The 18,472-nt window shown below is 42.7% G+C and overlaps 1 protein-coding gene across 8 annotated transcripts in view; it reads left to right on the forward strand.

The window, feature by feature from the left end:
- Positions 1-18,472, forward strand: part of mrtfab (myocardin related transcription factor Ab) — a 50,301-nt gene continuing 31,829 nt past the window's right edge. For 6 of the 8 annotated variants that reach the window (XM_033611235.2, XM_033611237.2, XM_033611239.2 and 3 more), the window contains exons 1-3: positions 1-102; positions 742-803; positions 5,611-5,796. In XM_033611235.2, the coding sequence (XP_033467126.2) occupies positions 5,625-5,796 (172 nt within the window). In that variant the 5' untranslated portion in view covers positions 1-102; positions 742-803; positions 5,611-5,624. Of the gene's footprint in view, positions 103-741; positions 804-5,610; positions 5,797-10,102; positions 10,263-18,472 lie in introns of those variants that run through there. The other 2 variants (XM_078163499.1, XM_033611241.2) reach the window with 2 other exon arrangements.

The raw sequence follows: 18,472 nt of genomic DNA on the forward strand, positions 1-18,472 counted from the left end.
AGGGTTTTCCGGTCAAAGTTTCCTTTGTGATTCGGAAGTGGCGGTGTGATGCCAAAGCCGTTTATCCTTACTGACACAGCACACAAGTGGCGACCATGAAAAGTAAGCCTAAATACATACATTAATAGACAGTGTGTCAGCATTAGCTAGTTTTCCCATCAGAGAGGAGTGTACGCTGAGCAGCTAGCTAGCGGTTAGTTGTAATGCCTGGCAGATAGCATGCTAACGGTAACGTTAGCTAGCTAACTTGGGGTGTCTGGCTGTCTGTAGTCGACACGGATGCCGAACAGCTTTCAGATGTAGCCAGCGACAGTAATAAGTACGATACTTTGTATTTTGTGATCGTTCACGTTCATTGTGTCGTTGGTGTGAGATTTAGCGTAGTAGCCTTAGTTTAACTTACGTTTAGACTCCAGGTTAACTCCCACCCAGACATGCTAACAATAGCTTAGCATGTCTGTGTTTTGGACAGTGACAGCTGTAGGCTGCTGCCCCATGACATATGTGGAAAGGCCTCCTGCAACGTGGATTCGATTAGCCTCTATTACGAGTTTTCATTTTTCTTTTTAAACGTCTTTACTCCATTAGGCTTTTTTGCACATGGCCTGGTTACACTGATACCGAAACTGCTGCTCATAATCCGCAGAGTAATGGACCAGTATAGAGAAAGGGTTTGGCTGGATAGAGATAAGATATCAGCTACTCTCTGCTGAAGCTCTGCTTTTTTATTTTCCTTTACAGAACAGTCTAAAGCTCCGTCCTGCTGACATGGGAAAACGCCCCTCCAGGATTTAGATACACAGGTAAGCAACAAGCCTAGTTTCTGACAGGCCAGGTGGAGACCACATCCTTTACCTTGCTGCTGCAAACTGAGATGATGTGGTAATTGTTGGTGTTGGTTTTCCTGTGTCTGATGGTGAAACAAAGCGTGGTTGTCGGGACGTGTGTGCCTCTGTGTGCACCTGTGATACATATCTGAGAGGCTAGTGTGGGCGTGTAGAGAGGAATTGGTGTCTCTCTTCGATGCATTGCACCAGAACAGTACACATTGCATGTCTGAACAGCAGCCCTCTGTCGGGAAGGTAAGGGTGAAGCAACTGATGTTGCAGTAAGCATCTCTGGAAAAACACCCATATGAGAAGGTGGGGTTGATTTACATTGTAACCTCTAATATTCAGGTCACTGTGGAGTACTGGGCCCTGAATATTAAAGCGTCACTGCATACACTGTAGATACATAAAGCCACATTTACTTCCTGATTTCTTGTGAAGAGAAGATAAGCATCTCTAAGTGATGTGTCACTGAGACAGAGATCGCATGTTGTCTTGAAGCCCCTACAAATGTCAAATTGCTGTGGCTTGCACCCTTGTTGAGTATACAGTGTGTTAGTTAAGTTACTGGCTAATATCTCTCCAGAAATGTTTTGCCGTACTGCAGCATTCTGACCCTTAATTCTTGATCACTCTCTGAAATCTAAGCACCACTGAATTTCACTGTCATGTTATTCCCTTTTCTTTCTAAACCAGTCTGAGTGTTTGTTTCTCTCAGCCTGAGTGGAAAAGCTTGTGACACCCTTTGCTAGACCTGTTTTGGCTGTTAACAACTATAACATGTGATTTCGAGGTTGTAATATGATCAGGCTAAAATAAACATGCAAAACTGAGTGCACCTCGTTTGAAAACATTCAAGCGGTGCCAGCGGCCTCGCACCAGGCAGATAAGGATAAGCAGCCAAGAAAAAGACAGTGAGAATATTTGCTGACATTGTGTCAGATCAATCTCAGACCCCTGAATCTAATCAAATCGAAATCGAATCGTAGCAGACTTTGTGATGTCAGCAAATATATTGTTATCAATATGATATTGAACGTGTGATTTACACCCCTGATTTCACCATCATGTCCTTATAATCAGTTAAGATCTTCTGTATCTCATAATTATGCTACTCTCAGATCCATAGAAAGAATTATTTTGGGACTAAACAAGCTCACAGAGGGCAGTACAGCTGGCTATTGAACCTCACTACTTGTTATGTCCTGTATGTAACATTGAGTAACAGAAAGTGTCAAGTTGGTATCAGATATCCACTATTTGAAATCATAATTTTGCCACCTGTACATTATTTATTATTCAGGGCAATGTTCTTATATGACACATTTGAAAAGTTTGACTTTTTTGTTAAATTAAAAATAGTTTTCTAATAAAAGCTGAACTCGTGTCAAAAAGGCTCCAACAATTCCCTATAAGTCCAGAAAAGATTGCCTTAAATGTTTTAAATCTGATGTGCTAAAACTTGGAGACACCCCGAGGCCAGCATCATCAAGTATACATTTAGTGTGTCATGTGGTTAGTGTGCCGCTATTCAGACATGTGCACGCTGGCATTTGATTGTGAGAGAGGAGAGTGACATCTCAGACAACACTGCCTCATTGTTTTGAGGCCCGCTGTGCACTAACGACAGAATCCCCATCAGAACCCCACGGACTGAAAACACATATTTGCCGAGAGAGCAAGAGAGGGAGATCAACACACACAACCCAGCAGCAGGCCCGCCTTTGTAAACAGCCATTAGGGATGTGCTGCCCAAGTTACAGGGCCTTTCAGTCCAGAGGAGTGTTTCAGAAAGGAAGATAACCAGTTACAGCCTGTTCTATAAAAGAGGTGTATATGGATTTGACCTGGGTTACAATAGAAACGTCTCCTTTCACAACAGTCTCAGACAGGTCCGTGTTCAGGCTTAGCTTCACTTCAAGCTAAACCAGTTTGTATTACAAATGTACCGACTGGTCTGAAACACAAAAGTCATCCGTAGCAGTCCTTCATTACTGCTGCACTGTTAACACAAGTTTATGTGAAACTGCAACACGTTAAATTCTGACACAGCTGGTGTCATTTTCATGTTGTATAAACAGGGCTGGGCAATAATTCAAAATTAAAGGGTATCAAATTTCTGAACATGTTATTGCTTAACAATGTCTTGTCCGCCAAAATTAATAACAGGCCTTTCTCACAGCTCACAGAGGACATTTGGACATGTTACAGCAGGAAAAGCATATAAAATGAATGATAGTTGATTCCCATTTAGCTGCTTCAGTTTCAGGGTTTGGGTATGGTGCATGCTGGCTCACTCTCACACAGTCATGCCTGGCTAGGACACTTGAATAGTACAGAGCCACTGTTAATGTTGTTAGTAACACCTGTGGCTATGGCGATGCAAAATGTCTGCTGTAGTTGTGCCTATTCTGAGTAAGCTATCATGTAAAACTAACACAATTAGCTATTTAAAGCTGATGTACGCAGAGATCTGGAAAAGGCTGTCGGTTGTTTGTAGCAGCGGGGAGTGAATTGGAGGAGACACTGATTTGGGGCTCTAGCTAATGTTAGCCACATTAAGGTGAACTTGATACTGCAGCTATGAGCTGGTTAGCAGAAGGCTAAACAGTTAGCAACATATTCTCTCCATCTCTGAAACACTGTGCTGATATTGACGCGTTTTATTTCATTATTGTCGGGCTCTGTTTTTGATAGGGCCGTCTTCCTTTTTTGGGTGGCTTTGCAGCTTAGGCAGTTGTGGCCAATGCTAGAATAGCGACTTTCTCTGCAGGATTCTGGGCCATTGAATCAGACTTTTACCGAATGATGTGCATGCACATTTGCGATTGTAAAACCGCTAATAGGAATGCCATCTCTCTGAAATGACCTGTGATTGGCAAGAGTCTTTTTTTTAAGCATGAGAACAGCACAAGATGAGGTGCAGAAGTCTAGTTTTCTCTCAGACCATTTAATTTACAATATGCTCAATTTTAATCATGGGATTCTTGCCCGTTTTAGCCAAAATTAAACTGCCTACACCAGCTTTAAATTTATATGCGACACATACAAAGAGCTTGAGCTCACCAATTCTCTTATACTGGAGCACAGTTTATTGCTTTAAACATCAGTTTATGTATGATTTTGCATGAATTTGTCAGATAGCAATATCAGAAGACATCCACATTTATATTGTGATAATGAAGTCTATTTTATCATTGTATGGAGGCTGTTATGTAACTTGTGTAAACCAAGTAGCCTGAGCTAAACCAAATGCAAATAATTTTGCTAACAGCATGTGTTGTGTGGTAGGGATCCGTTTTCAAAGTTGTTTAATTTCATGTTGGATCTTACATGTGTACATTAATGTAGGGTACAGAGGAAACTTCACATTACTTATTTTGCACTTGAGAAGAGAATGTCATTATTATAGAAGAGGGCTGTAACAAACTAAGAGTCTGTACTCACTAGTGGTCTATAACGTGCTGCTGAAGGCTCTCTGTGGCTTTGTTTATGTCAGTGGTTTGGTCATCTTACCTTCAATATTTTAGTCTTCATGTGTGGGTAAAATGTGCTGCTGTGTGACCATCAGTATCTTAACTTTAAGTGTCTGTTTTGACGCATGAGTTAGTCTTAACAGTAAACGCCATTTCAACTTTCAACTTGACCTTAATTGTCCTCAGCGGGGAAATTTGTCCTGCAGCTGGATGCAAAACAGAACAGGCACAGACACAAACATGCACATCTTTTACAGCTTACTTCATGAAATACCTCAAGCGCTGAGGCTTTGAGGGTGAGTTGTTACATGGTTTAAATGTATGGAAATCGCACTGGGGTTGCTAAGAAGTAGAAGGGGAAAAAAATCCATAGACAGAGTCCTGCCTGTCTAAAGCAGCGGCCACAGCAACAGTTGTAAAAGCTCAAACATGCAAATTCTTCCCTGATGGCTGATTTAATCCCCTAGCCAACAGCCCTGCAGAGACACACACAGACAGAGAGGAATAGAGACGTGCTCAGTTGTCTGGGAATAACTTTTTGACTTGTTGTAGCCTGTGAAAGTGCCCCAAATACCATTTCTTTTTTATTTCATGGTTTTATTGATTACTCAAGTCTGATAGGCCCCATTAATACAATCTGATGTAGCAGATTTACGATACTGTTTACTGATTAAGTGGCAAAACAAACCCTTTGTGGGAAAACGCATCAAATGGAACAAAGGAGGGCCTAAGGCTTCAGAGAATAGCCCCAAGGGTATATTTCCTAAATGTTACCACATTTTACACTGGAAAGCACTGTACATAGCTACAAACCGACTCGTGTGGTAGCGCCACACTGCTTAAGCTTGTGGTAAAAGTTTCATTCCTGTGAACTGCCAAAGGGTTGCACAGACACTACACAATGTAAATGCATAGAATAACTACAGAATGCTATTACGTGTGAGATAGTGATGACCTGATATTTGCTATTTTGCATCCAAGACAAACATTTGCCTGCAGGCTTATGCGCTCACTAGCGAGATCATAAGCTGCTTGCCTGAAAGATCATGAAATGCTGCATCAGTGCTAAAGTTTTTGAAAGTTAAAAGTCCCTTCATGCTGATGTTTAAATTAGATATTTAGATAAAACTAAACCAAATCCATAGCATGTGGTGGAGTTTCTATTTTTAAGTTTATTTTGGAAGAACCAGTGCATCCCTGGATCAACAATGCCGTTTTATTCTTGGTAGTTGTTGTCTTCATAACACATGGAGCCTTTCTGATGAGTCATTAAACTATTATTAACGTCCTATTTTTTGCTACAGGTCTCTCCATCACCATGGCAACGCTACATCTACAGAGAAGGGAGGAGCCAAGTCCCGGTAGCATGGAAGTCACCGGGACACCAGGTTTGGCCCCGAGCCCTCAGAGCGAGGCGGTGACCAATGAGCTACAGGAGCTGTCCCTTCAGCCCGCACCAGCCCCGCGACCTCTGCAGGAGAGGAAGAATGGTGAGACTGTGGTGCACGCACACTTTCTGATCGTTCAGTCGCCAGCACTTTAATCCCACATTTTGGTAGGCATCATCCTGGCTCAATATGTGTGGCAGAATAGCCTGATCTCATCTGTCAAGTACTGTGATGACCAAAGAAATAGTGCAAGCACATGTTTTTTCGGCTTCCAAAATAACACATCAACAAAAGAACATGTTTTTGACCCTTTGCCTGTTCACTTATTTTACATGTTTACATCTCGATATAGTGTCTATTATATACTATTTCTCAATGATGTGAAGATAGGATGATTTAACATTGTACATTTATACATTTATGTGTGTTTATACATTTATATATTTTTTATTATATATATATTTTTTCCTGGCTTTGGGGCCAGTGTTTGTCTGAGCTGCTGGGAGAATGTTCAGCAAACACTGCCATCACTCTGCAGACCTCGTAGGCCAGCGCTCTTGCTTCCAGCTCAAGTGAATATTTTGGTGTAGTACTAGTCATTCTTACAGAGGTGGCTCAAATCCAACATAAATTCCTCCAAGTTTGAAAAGTGAGCACGGAGAACATGTTACATAAGTTGAGGGTAAGTAGAAAGTGGAAAAAAAACACTTAATCTGAGAAGCAGAAGTTAAATGTCAGACGTGTCTGTACGTCTTGTTCATTTGTCAGTGGAGAGCCTACCTCACTGCAGAGGGTGTTTTTCGGGAGGGAGACATGAAGATTTAAGTGCTTTGGTGAAACTGTGTGTGTGTGTACAAAACTGTGCAGTGTCTCCTGAACGAACAGAGGGAAGAAGCTGCTGTGCGTAATTGGCTTGCTCCTCTGCTATGACCTCTTGTTACAGTAGATTAGAGTGTGCTGCACGTTTGCTATGTGGACTTAAGACTCCGTAGGCCTTTTTTGTGTCTGGAGTTAGTGTAGAGCTTAGAGCACCTGGCTCTCTGTGCATCAGCTTCCTTCGACTTGACTCATCGTGGAAACGTTTGACTTGCTGCATTTATGTATTAGGTTTGTTTAGGTTCACACTGCCAAATTACAAGTGAATCAGAGTGTATAAATTAAAGTCACAAGCACTCAAAGGTTTTTATTGGACAGTGTTGTTAATAAGTCTAACACTGGTGACAGGTTTGAATAAATCTGGTTCAAGTCTTTGTAAGTTAAGCATAATATCCTTTTTTTGCTACCTAGAAGGAGTAGCTGAATATGGGCATATGGAGCTAGACCAATAAATCAATTTAGTCAATCAGCTATAACTATTTTGATAAACCACTAAATGTTTGTTGAAGTCATTCCTCAATCAGAAATGCAAACATTTGCTGACTCCAGCTTTGCAAATGATTGGTTTTCCTGCTTTTCTCTGGTTCTGGTCAGTCTGTCGCCCCAGTTTTTGTGGTGTGTCCTGCACTGTTGGCATTAGGCGGCTCTTGTCAGTCCTTTGATGGCCCTTGCCGCCTGTTTTTTGGCTGTGTGTTGAATCAGTGTCGGACCCAGTGGAGCTCTTGGGTGAAATAAGTGAAATAACTCTGACTGGCAGTTCAGCTCATTGGACAAGAAGAGATATGACGGTGATGAAAGCAAACATTCTGCTAAAGTCAAGAAGGCGTGAGATAAAAAGAACTTGTTACATAAAGTACGGTTATTTTTTCAGCCACTGAGCTCTTTAACAGAAACGGTTTGTCATTGTTTATGTTATTGTTGGCAAGTGTACGGTAAATATCATGTGTTCTTTCAATATCAGGTGGTAGGGCTCTCAAGTTTTGATCTCAGTTCAGAGTGAGATCTTACCCGGATACAGCAATGCTATTTCTGATTGGCTGATAGGTAGGTGTATGTTATTTTTTGATTGGCTGATGGGTAGCTGTGTCTTATTTTTATTGGCTGGAACGTGGCAATGTCTTGATGAGCTCTATGGTACCCACTGTGTCTTGTGACACATTCCACTGCATATACAGCGATGTAACTTGGTGGGTGTTATTATTATAATTTTTTTTTTTATGCGTGAGAAATACCAGGTGTGGTGGGTGAGAGTGTGAAAAGCTTAAAATGCGTGTGTCACACTCTCAAAGCGTGAGACTTGAGAGCCCTGGGGTGGTGTTGTCAATATGCTAACTGGCTAACTAGCATCTTGAATCCATCCTTTTGGTCTTCCAGTTTCCCTTTTTTAGTAATGACTACCGCCACTTACTGGTATAGGGAGTTGTTCTCGCTCACTCAGGCGCAGAACGTACGTGCTAGTTGGCCGTTGACTGTAGTCTTTGCGGTGTGTTTAAGTGCAACATTATGGGTTTCTTGACAGTTGAAGATTAAGGCCTTACTTTGAGAAACAACCATGCAGTCCATGGTTCATGTTTTATTTTCTTTCCCCAAGTACCAGGCACTGCTGGCCTACATATGTAAATATCTGTCTACTTTATACCCATAAAACCTGTTTTGAGGTTGTATCCTGTTGTACGTTCTGATCATGTCATCACATCTTAAAAAAAAGACACCACAGCTGCGTTGACTTGGTGCAGCTATGTAGTGCCATGTGAGATTAACTAGCATCTTTATCACCAGAGCAACTTCTACTAAACTGATGGGCTTTTAAGCCAAAACTATTACAGGTACATAGTTGCACGGTGGCATGTGCTACTTAACGTCTTCAGTGCAACAAAGCATCCAAATGTTTCTGCCAACAAGTCAGACACAGTCTGTTTGTTAAGTAGAGATTTCGGAGCATTGGTCAGACTTGGGATCGCGTAACTGCTTCTTGCACACACACACTCACCTTGCATTATCAGAAGAGTCGACCACAGTGGCTATTGTTCCTAGCTGGGTGTTGGTCACCTGGTTTTGTGGAGGCGCAGTGTGTTGACCTGCTGTTGATTTGTCAGGAGAGGAAGGTAAGGCAAGGTTGGACCAGTAAATCATTTACCATCTTAAGGGGGGTCCAACAGTGGCAGAGAATAATAACACACACAGTAGAAATGAACGGTAGGAAAAGACGTAGAGGCACAGTCCAGCTAACTTTAACCATAGACTGCAATAAAAAAACATTGAGAAACTTAATTTATGTTACATAAAAATAGTTCAAGTTATGTTTACATCATTTAAAGAATGTTTAAGAACAGTGGACCATGTTTACCTCACAGAAGCACACAAAGGCACAGACACTCTCACACAGCCTGAGGCCACCACTCCCGAATTTAAACAACCTCTGCTCTTGTTGGCCTCTTTCTTACACATTTCATTCTGCTAGCCAGAAGCAGGCATGTTGCTGCAGGCACTCCTGTAGCTAATCCTACATGAAGATGCTTTCAGAGCACTGGAGAGATGTGTTGCATGTGACTGCATGTAAACTTCCATGTGCATACATTTGTGGCAGTGAAACAGAATGGAATGCCTGCATAGTACAGCTTATCAAAGCTTTATCACTGACACCGGTTATGCAATCTGTTTATTGCACAAGGTTCCTTCCTCAGTCAGGCACATGCGCTGGGAGATTTATTGTTCAACACTCGTGTGTTTGTATGCATGTGTGTATAGAGAGAGAGGTGACATGTTTTTCAAGATGAGGCTCAGAGACAGATGTTAAGGTCCATATGCACATAGTGTGCTCAAGTGTATGTGTGTGTGTGTGTGTGTGTGTTAGAGAGAGTCTGCTTTGACTCAAGACATTAAAGGGCTGACACAGCAAAGAAAAGCAATCAACATTTCCCATCATGTCTTTCCATCACAGACTTGCTTCCTAAATTGTTCCACGGCAAACCAAAGCGGTCATGCTATGATCATGAGCCTGAGATCATTCAAAACTTTGAGGCGGAGAAGCAAGTGTGGGAGTGTGGGCCGCAGCAGCAGCAGCAGAAGACGGAGGAAAGGGAAGAGAAGAGAGAGGGGGGAGGTCATGTCTGAAATGGCAGTATTGCATAACTTCTCACAGAGGGAACAGAGGGAAAGCGAGGGGAAAGGGAAAGCAAGATAGTAGGGGGGGTGTTGCTTGTGCTCAAGGAGGTGAGGCTTGGCACCGGCTTGTTTTTGTTCTTTCGTTTTTACCTCTTAAACTTTCTGAGAGAGTGCAGAGGAGCGATCAAAAGTTCTTATTTTTTAATTACCCAGGAGCAGGAGTGGAACGAAGGTGTTGCTACAGAGAGAACAGAAACCTTTGGGTGGACCATACTGTTAGCCAAGGAGCAAAAAGGGGCAGACACGCAGACCTACACACACCCTCTCTGCTGGGGCGTGCACACACTTGTAGACAGACAATCTAAGGAAAGGGAATGTGAGGTGCACTGCTACCTGTGGAATACTAGCTGCCGGTGAGAGGAAAACGTGTTCAGTACGGCTTTTTCTTTTTCTGGACTTCTCTTCAAGCTTCTTCTTTTTTACACTGTTATTCATTGTGCTTGTGTCGGGAGTATGAATCGTTAATCTTGCCGGGAGGGTGAAGCTTCCCTTCAGCATGGTCCAGAGGGATATGACTATCACGTCAGGTAAAGTACATTTGAGTACACTGCTTTCATGTCACTGTGTGTCTTTAAAAAGTGATGACAACGACTGAAAGTTACCTGTGAAGTCTACCTTAAGCTGAGCTTTGCTGACTACAGGTGTGGTGTGAGTGCTTGCATGTATCAGTAAATGTTAGCTAAGTGTTTGTGTACTGTACTTGTTTGTATAAGAATAGCTGCTTTGCATTGAGAGCTGCAAAAATGTACTTGCTAACCCTAGACATTCTTCTGTTCTTAAACACGTACTATTATTATCAAGCAAATGTGATACTGGATAAGGTTGGAAGCTGATAAACTTTATCAGTTTTATTGGAGGCTTGCATAATGAGGTTTATATTTTAACGGCAGGTTCAAATTCTGGTAAAGGAATAAATAGACTGCAGAACATCCAGATGTTACCAGTTAATGACGAAGAGTCTGAGTTAGTGGCAAATTGGCCAGACAGCATGTAGCGTGTAAAAGTAGTTTTAAGGGTGTTACCTCAGAGGGTCCCCAGAACAAAAGGGAACAGGCGTGGCATTGAGGCCGGCAGGTTTGCGAGGAACACCCCTGAGCCAAACTGGACGGCTGAGGGTGTCGAGGGGTCGAAAGGTGTGGTTGATGACTTGGGCTTTTCTCAGAAAGTGAGCCCCCCTACTTCCCTCAAAGCAGCTGTCAACTGTCCAATCAAGCCACCACTGCTCCCTTAGGACGACTACAGGCCCAGGGCCAGTATCCTGACCGGGCTGGAGAGTTTAGGGGTTAGCAGAGGGAGGGAGGAGGAGCAGAGAATACAGCCTGGACTCACTGATGGAGACTGGAGCTGGGAGGAGGGGGAAGTAGGTTAGAGGCGTCACAGACACTGCTCCAGATTTAAGTGGAAATGACCCAGTCATTTCAGTCAGAACAGATTGTTCCAGATCATGACACGGACCACGGCTACTACTACAAAGACCAGAGAGTGGATTGTAAATGATAAATGCAAGCAGACAGTGTTTTATGCATGCCAGCAGTGTCCTCAGGAAGCCTGGACAGTGATTTTTAATCGTGTGCCACTTGCAGCTCGAGAGTCTGCGGGGCTTTCTTCTAACCAAACACTATGGCAGCTGATTTCACTGATTATCGCACCTACTGTACAGGCAGTGAGAGGGAGTAATCAAAGAAATTGGCTGCTGTAGTAGTGCGGCTTGAATTGATTCTTCTAACTAGAAATGTGAGCAGAGACTGGGATTCAGACCTCATGGCGGTGAGGAGCTGGTGGACACTAGGTAAAATTCCGTCATTGAAATTTGGGAATTGTCTGATGACATCATCCAGACTTGTAAACACGAAGAGATAAAGATCACAACCCTCCCTGTCCCCACCCTTGCATAATGGTAATAGATAGACCGTAGCTCGCAGCCATGTTGTGTCATTAGCGCCGCACTCTGCTCAACAGGAGCCAGAAACGGCCTGTTTGCCATCAGAAATTAAAAATACTAAAGTAACCTGAACCCACAGAGACAGATGATTTGCTGCTGGGCAGTATTTAAGATAAAATAGCAAGATATATAGACTGGCTAAGGCTAGCCTAGCTCAGCAGTGATTCAGGGAGGCTGATGGTACTGTTATGTAACCGATTGGGAGGCTGCCAGCAGCAGAGGCCCAACAGCACTCTGTCAGGTCGAGAGTAGGAGGGGAGGAGAGAGGGAAGAATGAGACAGAGAGATGGATGGGTGGCAAGAAAGAGGAGGAATAAGCATGAGAGAAGGGAAGAGAATGAAAAAAGCAACTAAATAATTGAAAGATAAGACCATAAAAAGTACAGTCAAACTTGTAGAAGTGTAGGACACAGGGAAGGAAGGAAGGGGGAGTTGTTTCAACCTAATCCAAACACAGCAGCTGCAGCAAACACAATCCAGCTGCATGTCTCCCTGCCTCTCTGCCAGCGACTCTGTCATGGCATTAGATAATCTCCATATTCCCAAGACGATCGAAGACATGACAAGGCGTTGTAACGACAGCAGCATGTTTTCGAGCCAGGGTAATTCTAGTCAAGTACATGCATGTCATTGAAAAAATTGTAACGTGTATTTTCCGATATCTGTGTGTTGGAGCACATTAACTAGCAGCTCAGATCTCAGCTTTCCAGTGGCATTATGAAACAGGCTGAATCTAAACAACAGGAGAGAAAATGTCATCCTTTCCTGTGAATGTAAACAGCTTTCCATCTAATAAACAGACATATTTATGCAACCGAGGCAAGTTTTGCAAGAGGCTTAAATCTTAGATGTGTCCAGCACTCCAACACACATACACACACCCACAGACTATGCATGAGTCACCAGTACACACAGACACACGCTTCACAGCTCATGTCACTGCTGAGACCTGGACATGCACTCACAGGCTTTGGGAGCCGTCTTATTTTCACAGTGTGCCCTGTCAGCACGGTATTCCAGCAAGCACTAACACACTCGCATCTTTGATTTGCGATCCAGTAAATTCCTGTTAGATAATGAGAACGCAACCAAACAGCCCCGCTCAGATCTGTAGCCTAAAGCCAAAGAAAAGAGCTTTATCAGCTCCGTAGGTCTGCTCGTAGCAACAGGAACATGGTGCCTGCACCACCCACAGGTACAAGCCCACTCATGTAGCTCAGTGATCTTTAAAGACACAGAAAAGCACACACACACACACACACACACACTTATCTTATAACATGCAAGCTTTGCAACAGTCATAAAACATACAGTATGGAGCAGCTGAGCATGCACACACATGTTCTTACTGCATTTCTAGATCTGTAAACATCAACTGTACACACATTTTTCTAAATGCACATGTGGTGGGTGGTTCGGGCACAGCTGCAACAAACATTATGCACATTTATAATCAGCACTGTGGGTAGCAAAACTTAAAATTCATGCAGCATCTTGCACAGAAGACATGCTACAACATGATGTGCCGTTTTAAAATCACAGCAGTCATCTTGCGTTGCATTGTATGGAGGGCTACAGCTTGTTTGTGAGGGGAGTAATGGGAAAATCCTGGACTTACAACTTGTTACTTTCAATAAAGGGTGATTTTGTGACTTAAACATCTACTACTCTGCTTTTAAAACTAATAACCCAGCATTACCCGCTACAAACCCTCTACTTCTAGAATATGTGAATGAGGGTTTCAGAGGTTTAGTCATATGCACACAGAAGCACAAACCTGGTGCAGCAGGAATGCTGAAACACACAACCACACACACACAAACACACACAGAAGACATGTATCCTCCAGTTGGTTTACTCTGTGCCTTGTCTCAAACTCAACATGCTCTGGTGTTTCTGAATAATAGAACAGCCATTAAGCCTGTGACTCACCTGCTTACACCAAGTAAGGCGCACTTAACGTTAGCTGGTGAATGTAGCAGAGGTCACTGGGAGCTCGTTGTGCCGTCGGAGTGACTCAGACGCCAAGCCATGTGCAGGAGGAAATTCAGTGTCGATGACAGCATGAAGTGGGAGCAATGTGGTGCTACAGCTATCATATACTTATCAGCGATGTAAACACAACGCTTTTGTTTTTGCTACCATTTTTTACAGGTTTAAGTTAAAGATCTGAGACCTTTGTCATGCACTCGATATTTCACATTCACAGATGTTGGAAGCCAATAACAGTAGATACCATCGACAGTGTCACCAGCCTCCAGAGATTCCAGGGAAAACTCTGGGGGCTCGACTCTTGTCTCATCAGTTTGTCACTCTCGTACTCTGGGAAAATGGCCACCAGTGGGTGCCCACTGTCAGACCAGACTGAAGAACACAGCTGTTTGTGCCTGGATTGAAATGCTCATGGTCATCGGGGATTCGTCATGGTCACTAAATACCTCTTCACTCTCATGTTGTCTTTCCAACGTGTTTTGAATGGCTCTCTGTGCTGTGTGTTTGTTTTTAGCTTCAGTTATGTGGTGGCTCAGTGAAAACAAGTCAACTTTCCTGTTTTGTGTCATATGACGTGGCTACTGTGAGAACAGTCGTACACTAAGATACAATAGGTTATCGGTAAGATGCATCAGAAAGTGAAAGACAGATCTTTATATCAGCAGTAAACCAGATCTGCACACACCATAAACAGTCACAATGTTTTAGTACTCGAGATTGATCTTGGTCTTGAGACCTGTCTTGAGACTACTTTTTTAAGATGTCGTCTTCGACACATTTTCACTTGGTTTCATACAAAAAGGACTCGGGGTTTTATTGTAAAACCAGTCAAGACCACAACTGCGGGGATATTACTAAATTGCCTGTGCAGTTGGTAATAAAAGAGGTGAATGAAGAGGAATCGTCATTTGTTTTCTGTGGGTGTTTTTATGGAACAGTGGATCTTTCAGATCAATTTGACGACTGCCTATGGTTTTCAAATTCCACATTTCATCCTGAGTCCGTCCTGCAGTGTGGGACTTGCACTGGTCTGGGCTTGGTCTTGACTCGGTCTCAACACCTCAACATCTTGGTCTTGTCTCTGTCTGGATACACTCTGGTTTCGGCCATGACTTGATCTCGGTTTAGGTGGTCTTGACCACAACGCTGCCGAGAGTCTTGTTTGAGGCAGAGATAGGGATCAAAGGCGTGCACAATCTCCTTGAAAAGATTCATTTTGAGTAGTTTTCTGTAAACAGACAGAATCAATGAACATGACAGAGAATATCTTTTGAATCCTTTCTTCTTTCTGTGTCATTTTGTCTCTTATTAGCATCAACATCTCACTTAAACACTCCGATAAAATAGAAACCTGTGTCCCCATTAAAGATCGGTGTCTAATAAAAACCCTGTCATTTTGGTCGCTGAAGCAAATTAACAGCAAGGCTTTTATTAGATGTTATGTACAGAAACAGAAAGAGGAGAGGAGGGGAAGGCAGGAAGAAGAGGCCTATAAAACCCAAAAGAGCAGCCTGAAGGAAAAACACTTGCAAGAACACACGCATACAGTATCAGTCTTCTATCCCCATGCTGTACACAAGCTATGACCCTCACTTCAACTTTGAAGTTAATGTCTTTGTGTCTGTTTTCTCTCAATCGTGGTAATTGGCTTTCTTTGCTGCCAGTCTGCCCAAGAGTCTGTTGTTGTAGGACTGAAATGGAAACCAGGCTTAAAAGAGAAAAGAGGGCCGTGTTTCCTCTGTAAGTGGGGTAGGAGGTTAGGGGGTTCGTCACAATAAAAAACGATTTTCAGATGTTGGAGTTATGTAACAGTCTGTTACAAAGCCATCATCACTGGACAGGGAACACCCCTCTTCGACTCTGGCACTCTGTTTTTCTTCTCTCTCAGCCTCTGTTCCTTTCTGAAAACCTCCTCTGCTGAACACAACCTCCCCTCCCCCTCCTCCACTCCCATTCCTCCGTCAGTCCTTTCTGCTTTACAGTGAAGGTTTATGTTACCAGATGCTAACAGCTGCCAGCTGGCCTGTGCCTCTGTTTTTTATTCAACAGTTGTGCCCTTATAGACGCTTCTCTCTCCTTCAACAGTTAACAATTAGACCATAGTTGGACTGCTTTTTATTAACAAGGTGTGAGATGGTGAGGGGTGCCGCTTCACACTGGTCAATGGCTACCCAACAAAGACCCTTTGACCATGTAGAAAGCACTCTGCTACTTTGCTCAATACCTTTTTATTCTTTACCACAACAAAGTTTACCAGTGTTCATATCGCTTCAATTTCCCATAGTGCTTTGTATCTGGGTGTGCACGTATGCTGAAGGCTCAGTTGTTATTGATGTGTTTTTAGAAACCTTAAAATCCCTGTGAACTTTCCCGGCAACAGTCTTGGCCAGAGGCAATTATTTTGTGCGTCTCATTCTCATGAAAGCTATATCTGAGATTTGCCTTAAGGGAATATCTTCAAATTTGGCATAAACATCCACTTGGACTCAACAGTGAACTGATAAGAATTTGGTGGTCATAGGTCAAGGTTACTGTGAACTCATAAAACATATTTTTGGCCATAACTTTATAAATTTCTGTGGAAATTATGACAAAGGTCCCACAAAGGTCTCATAGGATAAAATGATGAAGTGATGAGTCAGCTTCACTGTGACACCATAATGTTCAGCAAAAACACTTTTCTGGCCGTTATTCAACACCATATCTCAGGAACTGAAGGGGAGACATTTGGTTGGACACTGAACTGGTGACACTTATTTTAGTGGCCAACTTGAAGACTTGAAGATTTTTTTTTAAAGAAAACTCTATTTTGTTACAATTTAGCGTTGATTTCTGTGGCTTGGGTTTTCAGCACTTTTGTAGGTTACGATATAAAACTGTACACACCAAAGCTATTGCTGAGACCTATTAACGTGGCACAAAATATAGGTTCAGCATGAGTGTGAGCAGTCAGGTGATCATATGAGTGCATGCATACGCAGTTTTTCTGTACAATGAGGGATTATAAGCAACATTACTGGTAAAATCACTTTGAGTTTTGCCTCAATCTAAAGAGATAGCTAATCTGGCAAAACTATCAGCTTGTTAACGATCTGTCTGGTAGTGCTTATTGCCACATGTGACTTATTTTAGATATGTCTCTGCTCTGAGATCTCGGCAAGTACAATCTTATGATATACAATAGAACTGATAGCCCAAGATATGAAAATAGGATCAATAAAGTATATCTTTCTTTACTGATAGACACCCTGGGCCTCTAATAATGAAGTGAGATTGAGTACTCCTCCCAGTTTGTGTTTGCACTCTTAGCCATTGTACAATTTCCCAATCATTCATTTTTCCTGCATATGTGACAACTTTTTCTTGAAGAAATTGCTGTGTTATTAAATCTGTAGGTAGTAGACCATTCTGTGTCAACTCTGACAGCTGAAAAGAGAATAAAATTAATGAAAAAGAGATTCCTCTTGGAAGCAAAACTAAAGTGCAGTATTAGGCCAGCTAGGGATTATACAACTAAAAGGACCTGTACAATTGCTTCATCTGCAAACACATGCAAAGTTGGCTTACAAGCTCCTGGCGGTGAGTTTACCTCTTTCCAGTACAAGCACAGAGTGAGAACAGTACAGAAAGTGATTAAGTGCCAGCTCACCATAGCACCGTTTAGATAAGGGTTTTGTTCCAGACTCCAACTTCTCTCCCTATGACTTCACACATGGCTGCCTTGCAGCTACCACTCTCTTCAGTGTGAGGGCCTTGGTTCAGATATTATCAACTAGTTTCCTCAGGCTGTGTCTCTGTGCAGTTCAGTGGAAGCACCAGTAAGAAATCCCAGGCCTGATGTCAGTGTTGAGTCACAGCCAAATGCAAACAGTGCTGGTAAATTCCACAACAGAGCGGGCGGGGGGAACCAGGAAGTTAAGGAAAAAACACCTTCTGTTTTCCCTGCCGGAATGTTAATGGCCGGTCTGACCTGCGGTGGACTGGTGCATGGTCTGGTTGTTTTTCTTGGCAGGTCAGGTTATGTTAGGTGTGTGCTTTGCCCATTTGTCTTGTTGGTAACCTTGCTTGTAGTCTCGCCACCAGACAATCAGAGATCTCCACCTTCTGATAGTCTGGGGACACTCCTTTCTAAAGTGTGTTTAACACACCGGCGAAAACGGCCGGCAACAAAGCAACGGCTCTTGCATTTTTGAAAAGGACACGCCTTCCCGGAAATGTGCGCTCCTCCTTTTCTCGTCCGCAAGGAAACAAACACACAGAGAGCTTGAAAATGGATGCCGAGAGATTTAACTCTGTTTTATCAAACGTGTGCTCATCCGTGAAGAAAATATTTTTTCTAGCGGATGTCTTAGTTACAACATGATTGAGCTAACTGGAGTAGTTTCATGTCGTATCCGACAACAGGAGGCTTTTAACAGATGGCGTCCTGATGTTAGCTTTGCTGCTGCTGTTAGCTGTCCCTGTCATCTGCAGCCACTGATGCTTTCTAGACATCGTGATTTCCCAAAACTGAATAAATACCACACATAGCAACACAAAACTGCTTTGCTAGCTCAATCATGTTGTAACTAAGATATCCGCTGGAAAAGATATTTTTTTCACGGACCGTTTAATGAGTTATTACCTATTACAGTCACCGCTAACGGCTAACAGGGCTAACAGCTAACGGTTAGCCCAGCTAAACATGCACACAGAAATAGTAATGTTTGTTCAATCATTGTGTTTATAGACTTTACAAACATCAGATTAGTCTAAACATTGATACAGTGATGTGAAAAATGTGATATATAGGCTATATATATA

This window comes from Epinephelus lanceolatus, chromosome 21 (genome assembly GCF_041903045.1).
Source record: "Epinephelus lanceolatus isolate andai-2023 chromosome 21, ASM4190304v1, whole genome shotgun sequence".
In the NCBI taxonomy this organism is placed as follows: Eukaryota; Metazoa; Chordata; class Actinopteri; order Perciformes; family Serranidae; genus Epinephelus; species Epinephelus lanceolatus.